Source organism: Heterocephalus glaber, unplaced genomic scaffold (genome assembly GCF_053883595.1).
Source record: "Heterocephalus glaber isolate CG9 unplaced genomic scaffold, H.glaber_assembly_v1.0 deba00001613, whole genome shotgun sequence".
Taxonomy (NCBI): domain Eukaryota; kingdom Metazoa; phylum Chordata; class Mammalia; order Rodentia; family Bathyergidae; genus Heterocephalus; species Heterocephalus glaber.
In genome coordinates, this window is record NW_028258384.1 from 13,080,710 (window position 1) to 13,101,820 (window position 21,111).

Sequence of the window (21,111 nt, forward strand, 5' to 3'; positions counted from 1 at the left end):
CTGGATTTCAACGAGTCAGAGAATAAAACTAGGCCCATATCTATCACCATGCATTAAACTGAGATCTAAGTTGATTAAAGATCTAAATATTAAGCCAGAAACACTAAACTTGCTGGAAGATAAGTTAGGTAGAACTCTTGAAGTTATTGGCATAGGAAAAGACTTTATGAACAAAACCTCAGTAGCATGGGAACTAGCAGAAAGAATCAACAACTGAGATTTCATCTTATTGAAAAGCTTTTCTATTGCAACAGAAACCACCAACAGAGCTAAGAGACAACCTACAGTGTGGGAAAAAAGTTTTAGCACCTACAACTCAGACAAAGGGCTACTATCTAGAATATATAAAGAACTGAAAAAAATCAGAACCCCAAATTCAAAGACCCAATTCAAAAATGGGCATCTGAAATGAACAGACATTTCTCAGACAAAGAAGTAAAAGCAGCAAATAAACACATGAAAAAATGTTCAACATCACTGGTCATTTGAGAGATGCAGATGAAAACAACACTGAGATTCCACCTCACCACACAGAGAATGGCTGCTATCAAGAAATCAACCAATAAGAAATGCTGGCAGGGGTGTGGAGAGAAACAAACCCTTCATTGTTGGTGGGAGTGCAGACTGGTGCAACCACTATGAAATCACTGTGGAGATACCTCAAAGAACTAGAGCTGGAGGTCCCATTTGACCCAGCTATTTCCCTGCTGGGTATTTTCCCAAAAGAATTAAAAGAATCAGACCACAGAGATATATGTGTACCCATGTTTATTGTGGCACAGTTTGTAATGGATAAAGAAGATGTGTTTTTTTTTTATATAAAATGGAGTACTACTCAGCCATAAAGAATGACAAACTAGAGTCATTTATAGCTAAATGGATGCATATTGAGGCCATACTTTTAAGTGAAATAAATAAGACACACGTTTAAATACTGAATAGTTTCTCTAGTGTGAGAAAGTGAGAGTGTAAATAAGGACTAAAAGGATTAATAACTAATAATTTATACTTTGAAATAGGAAAAGGTTCAAAGGGGTAGGGGTTGTGGGAGGGGAAGGGGAAAGGAAAGAATGGAAAGGAAAAAATATGAGGAAAGAAAAAATAGTGGAAACCAAGTATGTAAATAGGGAAGGGTTTAGGGGTGAAGGGTACACAGGTAATGGGGAAAAAATAAGAACCAAGATACATCATGTACAGGTAGAAGCACCCAAAGATAAATGTAAATGTATTGTATACCTAAAATTTACCAATAAAAGAATTTAAGAAAAAAAAAAGAAAAAAATTAAACCTTTCCTCCTTTGAGTTGTGGGCATTCAGTAGGGTTATCTCACCAATAGGAAAGTGGACTAGTACCATGATCTTTGCATGCACACACCAAAAGTCTAACGTATCAAAGTACACAAAATTATCTGTGGTTTGAAGTAAAGATGATCTTGACTAAGTCAAAGTACAGACTTTTTGTAATTGTTAACTTCTAGGGTGTCAACCAGAGTGAAATCACATCTAGTTATAACTTGTACATAGGGAGAGGGTCTCTTTACAATAAGGTTCATCATTGATTTAATAAATTGAAACAAAGATAATGATAGGAACTAGTAACCTATGTAAGAATACTTACTGCTTATTACTAAATGCTGTAGGACCTTTATTGATAAGAATTCTATTGTTATTAGTGGTATATTGTATGTAATAACTTGTTCAATGTTTTTGACTATATGAAACCCCTTTTTGTCAGTGGCTGCATAAGAATATGATCATATGTATATGTATATGATCATATGTATATCATATGCCTAAGAATATGATCATAAGAATATGATCATAGGTAAATTTTAGTTAATTTCAGGACCTTTGGTCATGATTTTCATTTTATAGCCAGACTCAGAAGTGGGGAGGGACAGCAAATAAAAACACTTAGTAAAAAAAGAAAAATTAGAGATGATACAAACACTCTAGGCCAACTCCAGGGAACCAACATGATTTTCTTCAAGTTATAGGCTATTCTATACTAAGCTAATATTTGTATATCATGTTCTTGTTGAGCTAACCATTCCAAAATATTGGTTATCTGTCAAATATAAGGAAATCTAAAATGAATTAGCTGTTATCACAGAAAGTAAAAATTCAAAAGTATAGCAACCACATTCTACTAAGAATTTCAGCTATAAAATATAGCATATCTGTGGGTTCTGCATCCATGATCTCATTACGCCATGGATTGAAAATATTTAGGAAAAAATTGTGATTGTACTGAATATATATAAAACTTTTCCTAAACAATACAGTGTAATAGCTATTTATATATCATTTTCATAGTATTATAAATGATCTAAAAATGTTTTAGAGTATACAGGAGGGTGTACGTGTACGATATACAAACTCTGTGTCATTTTACATAGGGATCTGAATATTCACATATTTTGGTATGTGAAAGAGGCCCAGTATCCTTCACAGGTACTGAAAGATAAATATATATGGATTTAACTGCTAAACTTTAAATCCTATCATTATAGCTATTGTTAGACATTAGTATGAAACACATTTTTTCACACTAAATCAGACTAATGGGGAATATTTAAATATCAATGGAAACACAATTTTCTAAGAAAATGTTAAGGCTTTAAAGAAAGTACAGTTAGTTTATGAACTTTTGTAGAATCATTGGAGTATTTTAACTAGAACCATTCAGAAGTGAGCAAGTTTTTAATCTCAATTTAAATAATTCATGAAGCCCATTTCATAGAATTAAGTGATTTTTATGTTTTGGGAAGTTTTACTATCATTAGATGCAAGTGATAGTCAAAACGTTCTATTAAATTTCAAAAATTTTATAAATAAGGAAAAGGAGTCTAGTGATACATTTCCCATTTAATCACAGTAGTATGCATTTTCATTGGCACCCAGGAATACATTCTGTTTAAGAGAAGTGTCATTTGTACAACAGGTTGGATGAATGAACTGTAAAGTCAAATCAAGTAATTCTGATAGTGAAGTGACAGAACACACGAGCAGGTGAAAGAATGCTTGCCTTCCTTCCCACCTCTATTTCCTAGCAACCTCAGAAACATTTTTGCATTTGCTAGTAAATTTTGATAACTTTCTGCATGTCTTTGAAGCAGAGAAACAGTTGTTTATAAAAAAAAGTTATCAAAAAACCAACAAAATACCTGAAAGTAGACTCTTAACAAAAAGATCATTAGAAGAAAGAGAAATGATGAAACAATCACATATATTTGTAGTAGGTTTCATAGGAGGTTTTTGTTACTTTGCTACTAAGACATGCAGAAGGTTTAAAAGATCCTGATTATATTTCTTACAGTTTTCTTTAGCATGCCAATTTAGATTTTGTTGATCTTCATTAAAGGCTTGTGGAATACTGGAAATTTCTATGCTGCTGGAAAAAAATGGTTGTTTTGTTATCTAAACTCATTATCTGTCTTTTTCTTTTTAAATCCATATTTTTGTTACTGTTTGATTTCTTTGTGTAGATGTGTGTATAACAGTGTGTTTGTGTGTGTATGTGTGTGTGAGCATGAGTGAATGAATGTGTAACCTTCATGGGGAAGATGTGAGTTAGTTCAGTATTTGTCCAAAAGTATACATATACTGAGCTGCATGATTAATGGCTCCATGTTTAGGAAATAAGCACAACATTACTATTGGCTTATTTTCATTATTCTGTTGGACAAATAAAAATGAGGAAAATTAGATGTTCTTTTTTCACCTCAAAAGTATTGGAATACCCAATGGGATGGGATAGGAAGGAAGGCTTGGGAGAGAAAGAGAAAAGACAATATTGCTGAATCTCTTTTTAGAATTGACCCGAGGCCATTTCCTTCAGCAGAAATCTATAACCTTATTTCCTTGCCTTCATATAGAGAAAATACCTATACAACATGATATTTCACATTATTCTTTATTTCATGGAACTAAACCAGAAGTATAATAACATTATCCATATATTTAAAACACTATCTAATATCAATTCGTTTTCCTACATTTTTCCGCTCTTCCCTGCTGATGTTTCATTGTGTGTAATATATCTAAAATATCTGCAGAATTTAAGACTATTTTTTGAAATATGATAAAGCCTTGATTAACTAGAAGCTAATTAATGAGAATTCTCAATTAACCAGTTTTATTTATTTATTTTCTGCTACACTCTCCTTTTAGAAGGAAGAGGCAAATGACAAGAAAACAAGCTGTTAACAGGTATTTATGTATTTATTTTTTAAAAATCAACTTCCTGGGAATGTCCTGGAGCTTGTACAGATTCAGCCCAACTGACATAATATTGTTCTGTAGACAATAATTACCAAGGTAGGAAAGGGGAACCATTAAAAATTTTCAGCAGAGAATGTTGAATTATCCTCTTGATTAATCCTTAGGGATAAAAAGAAAAATGAAATCCAAAGAGTTAACTGGAACCTGAACATCTATTTGAAGGTTCTAGTTAGTTGGGATCTCCATGGTTTCATTATTTCAAGTTAGTCATCACTTACATGTGTTAGCTGGGAGTGGTTTTCAGAACCATCAGTGGGGTGATGAACTAAAACAGAAGTTAAAGAAAAGCTGCAATATGATGGAGATAGAATGAAACTATGACACTTTTAAAAAATAATGGGAAAGTATTTCAGATGCCCATCCACTTCTTGGCTGTGGAATGCTGAGGAAGGTACATTCACTGTTGCAGGGCAGCATAGGCTATTAAGTGTGCTGCAGTAATAATGGAAAAGAACTAGGCTTTCAAATAGGAATTATTCTAAGCATTCAGCACAGATATTTTATAGAAATGCAAGTAGTTCTAAAATATGTGTAATTATTTTCTTCTATTAATACATTTTTAAAAATATTGGAAATCCAAGTTTTATAACTTGAAATGTCCAAAAATATCTTTGAAAATTTCAGTTAGACTTGCATCCCAACAGAAATAACATATTATTCCAAGCCTCATACCTTTTAGATAGTAATGGGGGAAAGAAGGGACAATGACTCGGAGACAAAGGAGAAGGAGGGCCATCCTGATCCTAAAGTGTGTTTTAATGTTGCCTGGGAATAGTGTTCCCTCTCGACTTCCACATAACTCTCTCAGGCTAAATTTCTTTTTGGTAGTAATTTTTTTTTTCTTTCTGGGATGCCTTTGATTCAAGTTTTGTCCATATTTTCTCTACAAGGAAAATGTCATATGGTTTTGTGGGAAATTGAGACTATACTATGTTCTTTATCTTGAATTTTCAACATAGAAAATGAAATTCACTATGATGGTGTTTTTAATATCTGGAATATCTCACATGTTAAAAATGAATATTAAATATCATGTACACTAAATAATACCCTAGTGACCTGAAGCAGTAGATGTGCCTCCTTAAATGCCAAATTTTATATGTGAATGTGACATCTATCCTGGGGAGTTAAAATGCTCTAGGCTTTATTAATGAATGATTTTAAGTGAAAAATTGTTTGAATTTTGAGTTTAGATTTGGATATTGAAAATGCTTCATATTTTACATGAATGTAATGTAATTCTGGCATTGAAATTGACTTTCATTTTTATTTTCTGATTAAATGACATGTAAATTAGGTTCAACTTCTTAATTAAATATAACAGCAGTTTTTAAACTATATAGATGTATCTATGGATTATATTACATATGTGCATATATATGTAATAGGATTTTACACTTACTGAAATATGAGAACCATAAAATGCTTTTACAAGTATATGCATTAAGTTATTCACATAAGCAACAGAAAAATCAAAATGGTCACAGATTCTGATGCCTATGGAGGCAAGGTTGGTAACATGAATGAAAGACCAGAAACAATATGCAGTAGTGAGGACTATGGTCAACTAGGAAGTATGCATTTTTTTCTAAAAGTGGTAGCTATTACTTAGCTCAGCTGATTGGTACCATGTGGTATTGCAGGCTGCGTTGCATTGTGGTCTTATTTTTTAACAGAAGCTGGGAATCCGGATTTTTATATGAAATTATCCAGTCCTTTAATGTTGGTAACTAAATCAATAAAAAGAACAAAGTAACACTATAGGCAAAATAAAACTCAGCTGGGGTCTAGATCTAGCCTATGGGCTTCAGTTTGTAATCTCTGCTTTAAATTTTAAATCCTCAAGGTACTGCAATTGCAACACACACACATGCACACATGCATGAGTTTCTAATAAATGCACTTGAAGCTCTCAAATTAGGAAAATTTTTGTAAAATAAATAGTAGGTGGAGTATAATACTTCCTGTATTGAAAATGGTGGTTATATACTTTATGATTTTAAAAAATTGCATAAAAAGCAGATATAGCTTTCCCTTAAATTGGTTTGACAATTAAAATTAACTTATAGATTTTTGTTTTTATTTTTATGAATGGAATACAGCATAAAAGAAATCATTACTGCCATGTCCAAAAGAGAGTATTTAAGCATAATTCTGTCATGCAACATAATTGGGTTTCTAGTAAAACCCAATTTGTTTTGCTTTAATGGGAAGATATTCAATGTATAGCATGTATTGTTTCATTTTAAATTGGTTTTCCTTTAAACAAACTCCCAATTTTAACAAGAAAAATACCTTTATTTTTACAAATGGTTAAGATAAGAAATAAAATGTCAGTAGTTAACACAGTAAAACTTCATTTGGACTTTTGGTAGGTATTAGTAAAGATACAACAAAATCAGTAATCTGAGATTTTATTAAGAGGTAACTGTTTTTCTTACCATAGAGTTGGCTGGTATGTCTATCCTGCCCTTGACCTTAGTATATAATCCTACCATGCTACAATGTTTTTGACACGTGTATGCTGCTTTCATCACTGACAGTCCATAAGCATATCTGTCTAAAAATGAAGCGAATTCCAAAATCTCTAGATAAAAAAGGAAATAAAAAGAAACACATCCCACTGCTAAACTTACTTTCACAATCCTTATTATTTTCATCATAAAGCCTTAGTCAGGACAGTAAGTTAATATTGTCATTTCTTATGGGAAATTTGAGATCTTTAGATAAAAGGAAGGAAAGAAAGAAAAAGAATAATCTTGAATAATAATCCCAAATTCCAGATGACTAAAAGAAACCCTCGGGGACAAACTGTTCCAGTTGAAGATTTGACATAGACACATGAAAGATGATACTTGTCAGACAACTGATCAACACATATGACCATGTACAAAATAGTTATGCTTACTTAAATTTGCATAGATAGTGTTGCCCTTTGTACATTATTAGATAGTTCTGACTACAAGTAATATTTTTCTTTTTTTTTTTTTGGTACCAGGGATCGAACTCGGGTCCTTGTGCTTGTGAGGCAGGTAGCGGAACCCCTGAGCTAAATCCTTGGCCCCACAAGTAATATTTTGAATAAGCATATGTTTAAACATATTAATAAAACCTGTTAATAAAGTGTTACCAGTGTAAAAATATAAATAAGGTAACTAACTATAAAATTTTAATGAAAAGTCATTTTTTCCAGAACACAATAATATCAATCATTCATCAACATGATTTGATGTGATTTTCCTTATATTAGTTCATCAAATTATCTTAACATTTTCAGAAGGTAGGTTCTTTTGTTATACTCATTGTTTTACAGATGATGATACTGAGACACAGAGAAGGTTAAATGATTTGGCCAAGAACACACAACCTAAAATTACCAGAGACAGCATCTGAATGAAGGGAGTTGCATTTTAAGGTGCATATGCTTTGGACCCATATATTTTATAACTTGTAAACTGGAATCATGCTAGCTACTAAAATACCTCATTTTATTTTTTGTGATATATATATATATATATGTGTGTGTGTTGTGTGTGTGTGCACATACATATACCTCTGACTTATTGATAAATTGCATTTATATTTTGAAATAACTTTTGATAATATCAGTTTAATAATGTAAAAATTAAAAAGCTTAATTATAAAACATTCAAATATAGCAGGAAACAAAGTCAACTGTCAATACATAATCAGGTCTATATTTTGTTACACTTGACTCAAAGCGCAATTTTTAAAAAGTTACATCTGTCAAACATTAATTATATAATTAGCAATCACCACCTTTCCACTCAATCCTTCTTCAGATGCAATCATTATCATAATTTTGATGTATAGAATTGCTTTGAAATTTTAAATGTATTTTTACAAAAACAATATGCAATACTGAACTTTGTGCTTTTATTGCATCTAAAAGAAGCAATAATGTATTATTTTTTATAATTTTGTTTTCAAGATTTATCCACATTGATACATGTAGATCTACCTCATTCAGTTTTAATTGTCCATTATACTCTTTCTGTTTATGTATATACCATTTGATTATTCTTTTTTATATTGGTAAACATTTGGGTTGGTTCCATTTTTTTAGTAGTACATGTTTGTAGTACATGCTGTTTATAGTCATCTTGGTGAGCGGGTACATGAACATAATACAACTTATTTCTCTTTTTTTGATCTCTTTCTCTTTCCTCTCTGCTCCTTCCCTCCTCTGCTAATTTCTTTTCTCCATTTTCATTCTTATTGATATTATTAATCTCAGCTCCTGTTTATGGTATATAATGTTTACATTACTTGAGGATATTAGATTTCTATACATGTCATATCTTTATTCTACTTATTTCCTTTTCCACTTTCCCTCACTCCTCAGCCTTGATTTCTTGAGATCATTCCCATTTGCAAGAGAACCATCCACTTGTCTCCTTCTATCCATCCTTTATTATTCTCTTTGTACTTGTCCTTATTCAAATGAGAGATACCATACTGTGTTTAAGCTTGTGTGACTGCTTTATTTCATTCAAATTTATATTTTCTAGGTGCATCCATTTTCCTACAAATGTCTCATATTTATCTTATTTATACCTGAGTAATATTCCATTATGTACAGATACCATATTATTATTACAAACAATGCTTCAGTGAACATTATGTTGTCTTGTGTACATGATGGAGAACTTGCCTAGAGTATAAGCCACAGGTACATTTGTTGGGTTTTGTACAGCAGCTTTAATAGTTATCACTAAACTGCTCTCTGTAGTTGTTCTGATTTATCTTTTCAGCAGTATTACATAAGAATTTCCATTTCACCACGTTCTTTTCAATATCAAAGATATTTTTAATAAAGAAAAAATATTCATTGATTCTATTCATCATTATACACATACAAATGAAATATTCATTCTGATCATTTAGTGCACATACAAATATTTACTAATACTATTTGTATTGTTATTCTTCATTTTAAAACAGATGCAGTTCAGATAAGTATAATAATACTAATTTAGATTTGTAAAGTAGTTTTCTGCTTAGAGGGAACTTTCATATAAATTTCTATTTGATGAGATAAGGTAGTTTAGCAGAAAGAGTTGTTGGAAAAAGAGTCAAATGCCCATGAACTTAAATCCACCTTGCAAATAACTCTGTGACTTTGGACCACTGTTGTGGCATCTTTTGAATTCCCTTTTCCTTAAAGCTATAATTTAATTATTGTGAAAAAAACGTAAAGACAAAATTGAATTTCATCAGTTTGTAAAAACTAAATGAAATATCACCTGGCTTAGTTAACACCACAAGTTAACTTTATTTATTTTTGTGTCTCTCTTAATTCAAAAACATTTATCCTGAGACAATGGGGAAGAAGATAGAGCAATTTCTCATATTTTAAGGACTTGATAGTGGTGCTATCCCATCTTGAGTTCATCTTCAATTTTCCAACTCATTTCATTGAAAATGGTGAAATGCTCAGCACCATCTATCATGACTTTGTGTTTGCTTTCAAGTGCATTTTATGCAAAATTTTGATTCAGAGAAGATTTAATATTTTCAACTTGCTTAATATTTGATTCCAGCAGTGCTTTCATGGTGTTGCACACGCCTCCTTAGAGAGGTTACTTGGGTTGTATTAGTCATAGTCTCTATTTATTATATCTGAATCTTTGCCCTGATACTCAACACAGAGATTTTAGTATTTGTAAAAATTCTGAGTGTACTGGGAAATACCATCAGTTAAAAATCTAACTGTTTAAGTTAGTATTACAAAAGATTGAACTAGAAAAGGCAATCAATTGAAACCAACATAATTTAAACTCCCGGAAATGCAAGTACATCACATTCCAACTCCCCACATACAAGCATATCCTCTCGATAGCACGAAGTACTTATTATTTTCAATGATGTAAATGGAAAGTTCTTTTTTTACCTATAATGGCATTGAACATTGGTTATTTTATGAGTGAAGCTTTCCATATGGAAAGTGGAAGTAGTTCTGACAAATGATTTCCAAATCACTTAATTTCTTGTGAGGTAAACATTTTTAGGGGCCTTTCTTTCTGTAAGTAGTTCTGGGAATATATTTGGACTATTGTCTTTCTAGAAACTGAATGGAGCTCTGACAGAGTTTCAACAGCAGATATTACAAGAAAACTGTAGTTTACACACTTTTTTCAGATGATCCACAGATTAATACAACTCACATATGCCTCTTTCTCCAAAAAGGAAAATAAACCCACATAAGTTCCTTTTGAGATTTCTTACCCACTTTATCCTATTCATGAGCCTAGGTAGGACTCATTTTATAACTTTTACTCCTATTTTTGCTAGTCAGCGTCCTGTTTTGTAGTTGAAGCATGATCTATAGAACTATTTTGTTGATAATATTACTTTTACTGGTTCAGTGAATAATAATGTAGATTATTTTTTCCTAGATCCTGCCTATCCTATATGAAGATTTAATTAGGTTATCTAACTTTTTAAGTAATTCCTAGGTAAGTCATTTAAAATATAAGATATTCCCAAACCTTTAAGTGAGTTTCAAAGATATAGATGGCAGCACTTTCAAATCATGTAAAGGTACAAGCATCCAATGAGAAATGTAAATGTATTGTATACCTAAAATGTCCCAATAAAAGAATCTATGGGAAAAAAAGAAAGCTCTTCTTGGACATAGTGTTACTGTGACTGGCAAAATTATTGGCAAATCAATACTCTCTTTTTTTCAAAAAAATGAATATTGTGATTGCTTAATATTTATTAAAAACAGAAAATGGGGAAGTATAAACAAACTTGCATTGCAAATATTATCTGTGCTTCTTAAAAAATACTGTATGCATTTAAGATATTGATGGCTTTTTACTTACAAAACCAGTTGCAAACCTTCCATGTATTACTGCTTCTTGAGTATCCACTTTTCTTAGTCTGTATGAAGCTTTGGAAAATGATATCTCTTATTTTTTATCCACAAAACTTCAAAACCACATTTTTTTCTTTTTGTCTTAACCACTAAGTCCAAATATATCTATGTGCTTTGCTACAGATGGTATCTGGATAGCAATACTGTAATATCACTATAGAAAATAGTCTTCTTTGCTATTCTTTAAAACCCAGTTTGAATCTTGAACGAGCCATTTACATGATGCTACCTTGGGTTTACATACATTCTTGTCCTCTCTGATCTTTTAATTTTGCTCACAGTTGGAAGTATAATGCATAGGGACTAAGATAATGTGGTTTACACAGACTTTAAGTGAAGTGACATTATAGTCAAGCAAGTGTCACATCACCCAAAGTGAAGGAAGACTTAATTATCATAATCACGTGAATACTAAAATTTCTTAGCCATGTGTAGCATAATAATGTAATGTCTGCATGTTACACTTAATAATGTGACAGTTCAATGCATTAGGTCTCAGTCTCTGTTTCTTTAAATATGAAAGCAAATTAGAATTATAGAAGAACAGTCCTTTGAAGTACAATACTTGTCTAAACATTCAGGTGAATTCTGTCCTTTCTTTTAAACTTTGAAGAGTTGCCTAGCGATGTGAAAATGAAGGAACTGCTAAAATATCCATAAATCTAGACAGCAGTGAGTCGAGTGACAGATCATGAATTTCTTTGGAGGACGGAGGGTAGTTTTAAATACATCACTGAGAGAGTAAAGAGGAAAGGCTGATAATCACCTATTATTGTGCAGTGGGGAACATATCATTAATTTACAAAGAAAGTGGTGACATTTTCTGAAATTGTATAGGCCTATTCTTAAAAAATTGTCAGAGTAACTAATTAGCTCCTAAAATGGAGTTGATTCTAAGAGCTAGTATAAATGTATTTGAAAGGGCAATGCATTGTGCCTAAATTGATATGGTTTGTAATACATATTGATGAATGATACAAAATAATATTAAGAAATGGGATTATTATACCAAAATGGCCACTTGTTGGTTTGTAGTCTTAACGGAATTATATTCCACAGCAACATGCACTAAAGTCCTAAAGATTTATTTTTATTACTACACATTTGCAGTGCATATAAATTGCATTCGTTGTGAGGAGTTGGTACATGCACACAGCACATCTGATTTAAAAAGTCCATTTAAAAATAGCCTAAACATATTTTACTGTTTTAGTTGCATTTAAACAAAATATTCTTAGTTTATATTTGTCAAGCTCTCCCTCTTAAAAATTTACTCCTTGTGATTTTTGAAACTGAAGTAGACATCAATTAATGTAGGGGTAAATTGTTTCTTATTAAAATGAGCTCAACAAAAAGATGGGTAGGAGCATTGTGTGTGTGTGTGTGTGTGTGTGAACGCGCTGGAGATTAAACCCGGGGCTTCATGTCTAATAAGCAGATAGACTATCACTGAACTATAATTCCAGTCCTTTTCAAAGAAACTTTATTTTAAAACAGTTATAAATTCACAGAAAACTTGTTAAAGATTGTACAGAGACTTCCCATACACCTTGTACTAAGTTTACTTTATTGTTGATATCTTAACATTAATTAATCAATTTGTCAAATTTAAACAACCAATATTGATATACTATTTTTAACGAAATTTTATACTTAAGCTTCCTCACTTTTCCCCTAATGACTCTTTTTAGTTCTATAATGTATGATGCCACATTATATTTAGGTGATGCATCTAAATGTATTTCCTTTGACTGTGACAATTTTTCTCCTTTTTGATAACTTTGGCAAGTTTGAGGAATAGCAATGAAGTATTTGTAGAGTATCCCCCACTGGGTTTTGTCTGATGTTTTTCTCATTGTTAAACTGGGGATATGTGTTTTAGGAAGGAAGACCACATAGACATAATACCATTTCATCACATCATGTCAAGGTTACATAGTATTATAACTTATTACTGTTGAGTTTGATTGTTTCTCTGGCCCAAGTAGTGTTTGTCAGATTTTATACACTGCAGAGCTACTTGTCACTGTTTTCTCCTCCCTTTTTATACTGTACTTTTTTTTGAAGCAAAACATTTATTGATACATTTTAGATATACATAATGATAACATTCATCATAGGGAATTTGTACTTGTACATGATATATCTTCCCTCTTCTTTTTTTCCCATTTTCCCCTCCCTTCAACCTCTCTTCCTATACTGTACTTTTTGCAAGTCAATCACTGTGTGAAAAAATTATTTGGAATTTGTCTGATTGTGAGATTTATTTCTTCTACTCTATTCAATCATTTATTTATATGAGTATATTCAATCATTTATTTAGATATTGATTGTATATTTGGGGTTATAATCCAAATAGTTTAATATTTATTTTATTTCTTAAATAGATTTGGCTTTGGGCATTGCGAGCTCAATCAGTTGGCTGAATATGTATTTTGAAATGTGATCAACACTGGATTTTTTGCATTTCTTCACTTTCTTGCACTGGAACATGTTCCATGACTGAATCAGCAATTTCTCCAAGGAGTAGTTTGGGGAATTTTTGATCTTCTTAATCTTGAGCAAGTGCAAGAAAAAGGGTCTGAATCCATCTTAGTTTCATTTACCTGTTATTGTCCTAAATTTTACATCATCCTAATAGTGGAAATAGACTTCATTCTCATGCCATACATATCTGTATCACTCCCTTTCATAATATCGATTAAGAAAAGAACACAAAATTTCATTGTTATACATAAATTAGAAATGCACCATGCAATTATCTAACATATATTTTCTTAACTGCAACCTCTCCACCCAGATCCAAACAAACCAGCTTATTATCAGTTTCTCAGTCATCAAGGATCAACGTTTTCCTCAGAGAGGATTCTGCAGTCAAAAAAGACTGAAAAACAAGGGGCAAAATAAGTTTATGATATTTTATACATTATTTTTGATTAAGCATCCATGTGACAAGAAGTAGGCATAAATTTACAGATTGGCTCTCTCTCTCTCTCTCTCCTTCTCCCTCTCTCTTTCCAAAATCCCCACTCCACATCTTTGTTTCCAGCCTTCATTTTGCTCAGCATGTGCTCCTAGTCAATGGCTCACTGCCTTCTGATTAGTTTTCATTGCTTCCAGCTGACCAGATTTTCCTTTGAATAAAGGCACTGTAGCTTTCACCTAGACACTGTGGGTGGAGTTAATCTCCAGCTATAGAGTCACTGAGCTGAGGCTAGAAGAAGAGGAGCACCTGTGATCACAGGCTGTCAATAGGCCCTTAGAGCCCTAGAGTGTTGAGGCTACAGCTGTTGGACTGAGAAGCAGTTGGAAATGCTTTGCCACTCTCTTCTACAATCACAAGAGACAAACTAAAAGATTTTTTTTACTTTCTTTTGGATATATAATCTGTGTTGATTAGCCCTAGTTATGGGAAGGACCCCTCTTGTAAAACTCAAGTAAGGTGGAGCTCTAGTGGGGGTGACAAGACCTGCTCAGTGATACATTTTGGTGAGAATTCTGTGACCTTACATCTTTTTTTTTTCATAATCCTCCACAAAACAGTGTATTCAATAAGTATCCCCAGATGTAAACATTTTTGGTTGCAGCTTCTCTTTTCAGAAAATCAACTGGAACATGTTTATTATGTTTGAATTTAAAAAGTTGACAGCCTCCTCCCTAGAAATGGTAAGTGAATATTTAAAGTCTAGGGAGAGCCCATTTAATTTTGGAAATTAAAATAAAAATATTTTAATCAAATTCTAGGCTTTGGGATTAGTAAGCCAATGGACAAGATTAGTCTAAGGTCTTCTTATATCAGTATTTAAATCACATTATATATACAAACATACTTTTGTCCAATATGTAATTCATCAATTCTAGAAAACACAAAAATATTTTAGATAAAAAAATTGATGTGGGATAATGATGCCCTAAAATTTCCACAGGTGATGGTCAGATTTAATAACAGTTTAAAGATTTTGGAGCATAGCTCTTATACACTCTCTGAAACACTATTTCTCTCTTTTTTTCTCATGCTTGGAAGATTAAGAACAGACTTTAAGGCTCATATAAAATATATGTGTGGGTGGGAAAGGGAGTGCTTAATAGTAGATTATGAGTACTGCGACTAAATGACTGAAGGATTTATTATTTCCTCTGAAAGTATTGTTTTCTTTCAATAGCTACATTGCTCATTTAGTGTATCAACTTGTAGTTTCACTGTATTATCTACTTCAGGTTTTAAGCAAATATATTGGTTCTTTAATTGAAATGAATAGATGCTGGAAAAAGACTCCTTCATGTATGTTTTTGGAAACTTCTAGATAAAATATAACTGCTTTTTTTAAATGAGCAGTTACAGGGAGCTTTAAACAGGCTTTGCAACCTTAATCTAGAAATTACACTTAAGAATCTTTCCTTGTGCTTTGCAAATCTATTGGGTTTATTGAACTTCTACTAATGTAGCTAACTTCCAGCAATGGCAAAAATGATTACTGAAATTAAGTTGAAAATGTTGTAGACAAGTCAAGTTATTATTTGTTCTGTAACACACTACAGATGTGGAAAACATGTTAAATTATAAATTAGGTGTGAACTCTTTTAATCTGCAAACTGAACATGTGAGTAAATGACTTGCTTTTTAATTAGTATTTACAACCATAAAGGAGTAGTTCTTTTAAAATAGTGACAGGAAATTGATCAGTTTAGGTTGTCATAGAAACCAAAAGAGTTCCTTTCCTTGAGTTGGGTTTAGCTAATTACACTATGCATGTATGTTTAGAAAAATATATATATGAAAGGTAAAGATAATCTACTCAATAATGCAAAAGAGGTTGGGATGCTGAAATGCCAAACTGACAAATTCTAAATGAATGCTAGAATACTTGATAATAAGCTTAAATGTTCTAAGGTTGTCATGACATTTCTTTTACAATGCAAATGATGTCTGGAAAAAAATCTTAAATCTAGATGAAAATGCAGATCCTTTTATGACACTATGTGGCTGTCACATTCATAATAGAAGACAATAATTGATGACTTATGGGATGACACCATGGCAACAAAGTCTTTCATCACTGGCACCCCGTGGATACTTTCATATCAGGGACCAGAAGATGCCTGTGAAAAGTTTTCAACATAGCATACAAGGTCTACTTGTATTTTAATCCATTAGCTCTCAATTTAACACTGTTGCAAATGTCAAGATTTTCAGAATCATCTGACAAAATGAAAGCTGGCAATATCTTTGGTTAAAAAGTCTCTACTAAATTAATAATCATGTTCAATAGCTGAAAATGGATGATTTGTTTCTGTTACTTAATTGAAATAGGAAAAGGTCGAAAGGTGTAGGGGTGGTGGGAGGGGAACGGGAAAGGGAAGAAGGGAAAGAAAAATTATGAGAAAGAAAAAAAAGGAAACAAAGTCTATGTAAATAGGGAAGGGTGGTGGGGGAGAAGGGTGCCCAGGTAATGGGGGAAAAAATAAGAACTAAGATATATCACGTTCAGGTACAAACACCCAATGATAAATGTAAATGTATTGCATATCTAAAATATATCAACTAATATATAAATAAAAAAATAAGAAAATCCATAATGCCTCCCTTAATTTTGAGTGTAAGTTGTTAGGTGGATTAAAGTTATGATGTCTGATAATTTCCTTTTTATGAGGTGAGAGAAGAGGAAGGAGAGTGCAGTATACCTTGTCTTGCTGTGAATTTATGACAATTTAAAAACTTTATTTTAATGTTGAGGTATTTGTAAAAGTGGAATAAATGTGTAACTGCATTTCCTAGACTGGCTTTAATATCTTTGTTAAGTCATGGAGTAACAGGTGTGCATTTCTTATAGATGATTATGTATCAGAATTTCTATTGCAGATTACTTAAAACATTGGAAATACATTGAACCTCTTTGCTTGGTTTTAGTATCAATTCATCAAAAATTATGTCATGTGGTATTTGGATCCCTAGAAACTTTCCTTATTTTTTCAGTTTTTTTGTGATTAAAACAAACAGCCAAAGTTAATTTTGATTCTGAATCTTCTAAATGGTGGAGAAATCACAAAAGCATGTGATTTTGCAATTGACTACTTTTAAGTTTCTCCGAAGATTATACAACTTCTGCAGCATTTTTCTATAGCATACTGTTTCAGTTACTAATCTTTTGATTATATATCTATTGTCTCCTCTAATAGATTTATATTAGAATTGTTTAGTTTAAGATTACAAACATTACTCATTTGGAGAAATAGTGCTTCTGTCTCAACTTAATTAAAAGGACTCCTATTATTACCCCCAAATTTTACTCATTTATCTGGAATATATGAGATATAGAACACATTACTCCTGTTTTCTAAAACAATTATGATTAATTGACAGTGATCCTAAGTATAAAGCATGAATCAAACCCAAAATAAGGAACAGGTAAAGAATTAAGAAAGTGTGACATTGTATATGTAGATTTCAGGCATAAGAATTGAAGCTATTATGATAAGGAAAAATATTAGTTTAAGTGATACTTTAGAGGATAAACAAGTAGGGAAATAATAATATTGGAATTCAGAAATTAAGTAAATTTAGGAGTTTTGAGTTGTCAGAAGAGTGATACTCTAGTTTTTTAGAGCCTATGTGAACAAAGATAGTTACAAATAATTATGGCATATGATGGGAGCATGAAAGATCTTTTACCCATGTGGACTGAAGTGGTAGCACTTTGGTGTAGTAAGAACAACATTTTGATATTATATACTCACTTGATTTTCTTTTCTTCTTCCATTCTTGACTAATCTTGAGATTAAATCTCCCCCCATACTGCTGTATATTACCCTTCTTGACATGAGAATAATGTTCAAATATCTTTAAAAGGCTTTTGAGGCCTTATGCCAGCAGTTCTCATGTGGAAATGATTTTGCTCCCACAGGACATTCGGCTGTGTTTGAAGACATTTTTTGTCACACTGTGTTGTGATGATGCTACTGGTATCTAGGTGGTATTAAACATCTAGGAATGTCACTAAACATTCTACAATACACAGATCAGTACCCTCCTATAAAAAGAAGTACCGGGCCTAAGATATCTATAATGCTGAGGCTGAGAAATGAAAAATGCTACCTTGTGAGATCTAATCCCTACCCACACTGTTGGTGTCATTTAAATATACTTTTTCCCTTAAAATCAATTCAATCACTTTGGTACCCTTGAACTTTTTAGAATTTTACAAGTGCTCTCTTTACACAGAACACACTTCTCTTCTCTTTCTCCCAATACCTCTGCCCATCTGGCTAAATCTGTAATTCTGTATATGCCTATCCTCTAGATTCTTGGAGTGCAGAAACTAAGTTTTAATCCTTATTTATATCCCAATTTCTCAGCATGTTGTTTGAGACAAAATAATTACTTCTTAAAGAAACTCATAGGTTGGTGGAGAGTTTGGATGCTAAGCTAAATAAATGCTCCAAGAGTTTGAGGGTGATTATGTATAATGGCTGTGATAATGAAGAAAAAGTAGAAAATGAGAAATGTTGCCAAGTGAGTATTCTTACAGCTTGATCACTATTTTGATGTGGACCATGACAGAGAATCAAGGATGATTTCTACCTACCAGGAAGACTGGGGAAATGGAAACCAAAATTTGAGAGTTGGCACAGAAGATTTATTTTGAGGAGTCAGATAATTTTTTATATATCTTCATAGACTTGGTGATACCTGTATGCAGCTAGCAATAGAGTTCTGTCTGGGTGGAATTGCTAGCTCTGTGACTGTGGGAAAGTCATTTATCTCAGTCTCTTTATCCTTGAAATGAAGAGAGAATGAACACTTATGTACACGGTCAGGTAGTTAAAGATGAAATGTGTTAACACATGTAACATATCCTTATCCCAGTGTTGGACACACAGTTAGGACTTAATAAATATAGACTGTTATTACTTCCATTGCTATGAAGGTCTTTTCCTTACTTGGCCTTTACTTTTTGAAATGATGCACTTCTGTACATCTTCCATCTTTTGAATGAGGCTTTTTATGATTATTTAGAGGAATGGTGATCACTTCCTTTCCTGAGCTCCTACAGCATTTTGTTTATTTTTTCACATATTATCCAATGCTGTAATTTCAAAAGTGTTTGCATTGTATTCTCCATAATATTGTGTGTTCCTTGAGAGTAAGAATGTGACATTCATGGCCCAGAGGAAAGGGCTTCTGGGCACCCATCACTCCCGCTGCTCCCGGCCCAGAGGTAGGGGATTCTGAGCTGCAGTCCCACTGCTCCTGGTCCAGAGGAAGGGGCTTCCTGGCCACCATCCCTCCCGCTGCTCCCAGCCCAGAGGAAAGGGATTTTGGGCTACCTTATGTCCTGCCGCTCATGACCCAGAGAAAGGGGCTGCTGGGCCACCATCCCTAACACCACACCCAGCCCCTGTCCCACCTCTCCCAGCTCAGAGGAGGTGATCCATGCCAGTGCCAAGAGCACCCCCCACCCCCCCCAGTCGAAATGAGAAAACACATAAATAAGTCTCAAAACCAGACTTCCAGATCACCTACAGCAACCCCAAAGGGAAATGAGATGGAGCACTCTGATACTCAACCACCTGGACAAACTGAACTGGCAACAAAAGGGGATCTGGAAAAAATGAAATCAGAAATAATTTCTCAGACAACAGGAGAAATTGTGCCCCTAGTTCAAGACATGATTAATAAATCTAGAGAGGAGCTGAGGAACATGATGGAATCCCAACATAGGAAACAAATGGAATCCATAAAACAGATGCAAATAGATATCCAGGAGATGAAAACTCCATTGAAAGTCTACACAGCAGAATGAGCCAATGTGAGGACAGAATTTCAGATATAAAAGATAAGATTGCAATTAATGACCAAGAAAAGAAAAATTGCTTCAAAATTATAAGGGAACATGAGAAATCAATCCAGCAGCTGCTAGACGATGCAAAGAAGAGTAACATAAGACTGATTGGAGTCAATGAAGAAACAGGAGAGAGTGGAGATGACATTAAAAAACTCTTCAGAGAAATAATGGCAGAAAACTTCCCAAGCAGAGGAAAAGAGCTTGACATACAGATAAGTGAGGCATATAGGACTCCAAACAGCCTTGATAAAAAAAAAAAACTACACATAGGCAGAGAATTGTTAAGATTCCAGAAACTCAACAGAAGAACAAAATTCTTCAAGCAGTTAGAGAAAAGAAACAAATCTCATACAAAGGAAATCCCATCAGAATCACAGCAGACTTCTCAACACAAACCATCAAGGCAAGAAGAGCTTGGAGTGACATATTCCAAGCCCTAAAAGAAAACAGCCTCCAACCCAGATGATGTACCCTGCAAAACTATCTTTCAAAATTGATGGAGAAATAAGATACTTTCATGACAAAGAGCACCTTAGGAACTTCGTGAATACCAAACCAGCACTAAAAAAAAATTTACACAATATCCTAGGAACAGACATTGAGGATCACAACCCCAGGATGCAAAGCAAAATGAACCCATCTGACATGACAAGACATTAAATGTAAATGGGGAGAACACAACAAAAAGAAAAAGTCACGACAATGACAAGTCAATATGTTTCAGTTGGAACCATCAACATTAATGGTCTCAATTCACCAATCAAAAGAAATAGGCTGGCAGAATGGGTCAAGAAGCAAAATTCAACAATATGCTGCATACAAGAAACATACTCAATTCAAAATGGGACTCATAGACTGAAAGTTAAAAGGTGGAAAATGATACTCCATGGGACGGGAACCTGAGAAAAAGCAGGAGTAGCTATCCTCTTTGCAGATCAAGTAGATTTCAGACCAACACTGATTGCGAGAGATGAAGAAGGGCACTACATCCTTGAAAAGGGAAGAATCCAAGAGGAAGAGAAGACAATCATAAATATCTATGCACCAAACACTAGTGCACCCAACTATATAAAACAAATA

The 21,111-nt window shown here is 33.0% G+C and overlaps 1 protein-coding gene across 1 annotated transcript in view; it reads left to right on the forward strand.

Moving 5' to 3' along the window:
- Positions 1–21,111, forward strand: part of Dach2 (dachshund family transcription factor 2) — a 764,989-nt gene that overhangs the window by 229,715 nt on the left and 514,163 nt on the right. The window contains exon 2 of the mRNA XM_087196571.1: positions 4,174–4,212. Within this exon, the coding sequence (XP_087052697.1) occupies positions 4,174–4,212 (39 nt within the window). The remainder of the gene's footprint in view (positions 1–4,173; positions 4,213–21,111) is intronic.